The 4,741-nt window shown below is 48.6% G+C and overlaps 1 protein-coding gene and 1 pseudogene across 1 annotated transcript; both read left to right on the top strand.

Moving 5' to 3' along the window:
• Nucleotides 1-1,901: 1,901 nt before the first annotated feature.
• Nucleotides 1,902-2,321, top strand: LOC136479511 (uncharacterized). Its single transcript, XM_066477357.1, has one exon. The coding sequence runs from the start codon at nucleotides 1,902-1,904 to the stop codon at nucleotides 2,319-2,321; it is 420 nt and encodes a 139-aa protein (XP_066333454.1).
• Nucleotides 2,322-2,759: 438 nt separating this feature from the next.
• On the top strand, nucleotides 2,760-4,019 carry LOC136484364 (uncharacterized; annotated as a pseudogene).
• Nucleotides 4,020-4,741: the final 722 nt, after the last annotated feature.

Raw genomic sequence — 4,741 nt, 5'->3', positions numbered from 1 at the left:
ACAAATGCATCGATTTGTAGGGGCGGCTGGTATGTAGAGGCGTTGATTTGTCTGTGCACTAGGATTAGATGGGTAGAATTGTATATATAGCTTTCCACTGTAACTCAGTAAAGAGAGCGAGTTCAGTTTTGTCATCTCCTCTGCAGAGCTCCGGTCAACACTAGTGCTTGTACTGTGTGTGTGCGCTCTGTTCTCCCTCCCTCCTTCTACCTCCAGCCTTAGTGTGTATGGTCGGCAACAACGGTGAGCGGTCGGCTAACCCGTGCCGGAGATCTCGGGACCAACAAGTGGTATCGGAGCATCGTCGGTGGTCTGCGCTACCTAGTCTACATTTGGCCGGACATTGCGTTCGTCGTAGGCTACGTCAGCCACTTCATGGAGGATCCCCGAGAGGATCACTGGGCTACGGTGAAGCGGCTGCTGCGCTACGTCAAGGGAATGGTGGATTAGGTGATCGTCTTCCCCAAGACCGGTGGAAGTAGGCTGCAGCTCACTGTGTTCAGCGATGCAGACATGGCGGGGGACATCAACGGACGGCGAAGCACCCCTGGCGTGCTCGTCTTCCTCGGGTCGGCTCCAATCTCATGGCTGTCGCTGAAACACAAGGTGGTGGCACTGTCCACTTGCGAGGCAGAGTACGTGGCGGTGGCCACAGTGGCGTGCCAAGCTGTGTGGCTGTGCCGGCTGCTCGGCGAACTTCACTGTGCCGGTCACATTGCCGTTGAGCTCGGAGAAGGCTTTCTTTGAGCCCAACATGTGGTTGTTGGCACCAGAGTCCAGGTACCACCGCTGCTCCAGTCCACCGCCCACACGTCCGAGGTGGACTTGGGCGTGCGGTTCGTTCCAGGTTTACAGCCTTCAGAGCCTTGCCGTGCCCTTCCACCGCCATCACCTCTCCCTTCTCCTTGGCCTCAACGTCGTGTAGTGCACAGAACATTGCCATTAGTAGAGTGGCCTGATCATCCTCATCAGCCTGCGCTAAATGAGCCTCAACCTTCTTCTCCTGCTTACGATTTGGGCACTCCTTTGCCTAATGGTCCGTCTTCCCACAGCGCCGGTAGGCGTTGAGGTCGACCTTCTTCTTCTTCTTCTCCGAAGAAGCCTTGCCGCGGCGCTCGCCATCACCACCGTGGCTAGAGGAGGCTTCCCTAGACTTCTTCCGGGCAGCACACTCCTCTTCTGTCAGTAGCAGCTTGCCGCTATCCGTCAATGGTGAGGGTGGACAAGTCCAGCATCGTCTCTATGGAGAGAGCGATATGGATGTACTTCACCGGCACGGAGTGGAGGTACTTGGAGACCACCTCTTCTTCGTCGATGGTGACGCCGTGGCTCCTCAGCTTATTGATGAGTGACTACAGGAGGAGGGAGAAGTCCACCACCGACTCACCATCCTTGAACTTAAGGGTGGCATACTCCTGCTTCAGTAGCTGGGCCGTGACCATCTTTGCACGGTCGGAGCCAACGGGTATCGCTACAATGGCCTCCCACACCTCCTTAGCAGGGTTCTTCACCCCCAATGGCTCCATATACTCCACTGGCACAGCAGCGAGGATAGCCTCCAACGCTGACATGTAGTCTTCTTCGTTGTCGGTGCCCTTGTCAATGGCATTTCAGAGCCGTCGGGCTCTAAGCTTGACCTTCATGGTCACCGCCACCCTCCATAGTTGGAGCGAGTCAGCGTTGGCCAACTGATGTTGCTGACCTCCCGCACCGTGCACACAACAACCTCCTATCATGGCTGGGCAGCCACAGCAGCGCAGCTGCTGTTGCCCATCTCCAAACCATCCGTCATCGCCAGCGGTTAGTCCGACGACGGCACTTGTATGGCTCTGATACCACTTGTTGGTCCTGAGATCTTCAGCACGGGTGAGCCGACCGCCCAAGGTTGGTGATCTGAGGGCATGGCACCATCATCTTTATTTGCCAAAACCGTGAGCACCGCGCTGACCGATGTATATTACATCCCGCAGCTGCGTTCCAGCATCATCAGCATTGGCCAGCTGGATGAGCACGGCAGCGAGGTACTGGTCAAGGACGGCATCCTCAGGATCAGGGACCAGGAGCAGCGGCTTCTTGACAAGGTGAAGAGGTCTCAGAACCAGCTGTACCTGCTCGACTTGAAGGAGGAGCAGTCGGTGTGCTTGGCAGCATGGCACACCGAGGAGCCATGGCTGTGGCATGCCCGGTTCGGCCATCTCAGCTTCGACGCGCTCGGTCAACTGGAGAAGATGGTCCGAGGGCTACCCCACATCAAGCACGTAGGCGAGCTATGTGACAGCTACCTGGCTGGGAAGAAAGGAGGCTGCCATTCCCAAAGGTAGCCAAGTATCGCGCGGCAGACGCTCTCGATCTCGTCCATGGCAATCTCTGTGGGCCAATCACGCCAGCCACAAATGGTGGTCGGTGGTACTTTCTCCTACTCATGGATGATTGTAGTCTCTATATGTGGCTGCAACTCCTGACGAGCAAGGACGATGCGGCATAGGCGATCAAGAAGTGCAAGGCGTGCGTGGAGGCGGAGAGCGACAAGAAACTGCACGTGCTACGAACTAATCATGGCGGTGAATTCACTTTGGTGGAGTTCGCTGCGTACTACGTGGAGCAGGGTGTGGTGCTTCTTCATGACTTGCTCTTCAGTTGTCTTTCTTTCTGAGTTCTACCTGTCATAGCCGAAAGCCTTCAAACATGCTTTCTCAATTCGACCTTTGCCAAAGTTATCCAGTGTACTACATGTTAGAGATATGTGACAGGTAGTGTTGATGGACACACCAAGGCCAACTGGTGATCGGGTACCTTTGGGGGACCTTACAAATACAACACATGGATGTATATAAACTTTTACAACATCTCTACAAATCTATGTTCATATGTTTGCAACTCCACCATAATATATTGAAGGGAATCATACTTGGCACTAGATATGGATCCTAATGAGCAAAAAAGGCAGAGGGAGAGACAATGGTATGCAACAATGTCTGATGAAAAGAGTAGTGAAAGAAACAAGAAACGTCGCCGTGAGAGGAATACAACAGATGAAACGGACAAAAATAGTGACTGGCTCCATATGCACTCAACCTATAGTAATGGCGCTGAGCAACTATCAGGTTACTTATTCTACTAATAAAAATATTTATTGGTGTGGTGACTGCAATTATCATGGTGACATAGTTTGCTTATTGTAATGATCAATTTGTATTGTGTGGATTAATAACAATTTATTACGTTTAAACTTGTAGATGGGAATACAACAAATGAAAGGGACAAAAATAGTGACTGGCTCCATAGGCACTCAACCTACTGTAATGGCTTGCAACGATTATCAAGTGACTTATTTTGCAAATAAAAGTATTGCTTGGTGCGGCGACTGTAAGTGACATAGTTTGGTTATGGAATGGTTCATTTTGTATTGTATGATTATATTTGTAGACGGTCCAGTACCTTTAAGCACCTTTGGTGGCACCGGTGACATGGATAACATTGACACTGAGGAAGATAACATTACTGTTCATGAAACGGGTATACTTTTGTATCCATTGCATGATATTATGGTGAATCATGCTTGTGTTTGTTTATTACAATTGTGCTTAGACACCATCCTATCGTGCGTTGATTAAAGTGGCATTCCATGATATATATATGTTCTAGATATGCACTAGGTCCCATCAACTGGCTTGTCACGTGTCCAAAAGAGCGTAAGTGTGATCGTGACAGAGCACGAAATGCTGCAATTTCTCCTGAACAAAGGGCGCTACTGAATAAGAGACAACATCAATTGTATGCAACGAAAAAGTCTGCAAAGATGCTACAAATGACTCCAAAGGAGACTACCCAGTCAACAGATATAGAAATAAAATTGATTTCTTTACAATGAAAATATCGTGGTGCCGTAGGATACTTATTATATCAATAAATTTTTAGATCGTCTTGTCCCTTTAAGCATTGGAGTTCCTGGTGATATTGATGATGGTTTAACAGAGATGGATATCAACACTGTTCATGAAATGGGTACGACTTTATAGAATCATGGTTTTGTTTTTAATTACAAAAATAGTTTGAACACCTGAGTAGCTGACACTATTGCGTAAACTTTATTATCATAGAATTTCTCTTATTGTGTGTCCTTCATGGATTGGACGTTGAGACCTTACTTTTGTATTGTAATATAGGTGCTGTAAATGCATCTAGTTCCATTAACAATATTGTCACATGTCCAAAAGAGCGTAAGCATGAGCTAGATAGAGCACGAAGGGCTGCAATGTCTTCTGAACAAAAGGCGCTAATAAACAAGAGGCGCCATGAGTTGTATGCGGCAAAAAATGGACACAAAAATACTACAAGAAAACTACGAATGACTCCAGAAGAGAAGAAGTTAAAACAAAAAGAGAGCAATAAAAACTACAAAATGATGGTGAGAGAACAGCGAGCCAACAATATGCATCCAGACTCAATCGCTATGGAGAGCCCTCACTTTAACCCTCAGCTTATTTTCCCTTCTTAACCTCAATCGCCTTCACACGATATGGAAATACCTGAATTGAGGGGCACGCCTGTTGACATCGCTCCAACTGTAATTCAAAATCTAGAAGTCCAGACCCCTAAATTGGCTACGGCACAAACCATATATAGGCATCGAGTGACCGCTGGAGGGAGAAATTCCCTTCTATCCCATCGCAATCGGGCTTTTGAAGCAAACATTGGAAGAAGAGCTAGAGAATATGCAGATGGAAAGTGCAATGATTCG

The sequence above is a fragment of the Miscanthus floridulus genome, chromosome 9 (genome assembly GCF_019320115.1).
Source record: "Miscanthus floridulus cultivar M001 chromosome 9, ASM1932011v1, whole genome shotgun sequence".
Taxonomy (NCBI): domain Eukaryota; kingdom Viridiplantae; phylum Streptophyta; class Magnoliopsida; order Poales; family Poaceae; genus Miscanthus; species Miscanthus floridulus.
This window is presented reverse-complemented; position numbering and strand designations above follow the sequence as displayed.

Bases quoted from the DNA above. Each gene is read 5' to 3' on its own strand.
- LOC136479511 (XM_066477357.1), top strand. From the start codon at position 1,902: ATGGCACCATCATCTTTATTTGCCAAAACCGTGAGCACCGCGCTGACC.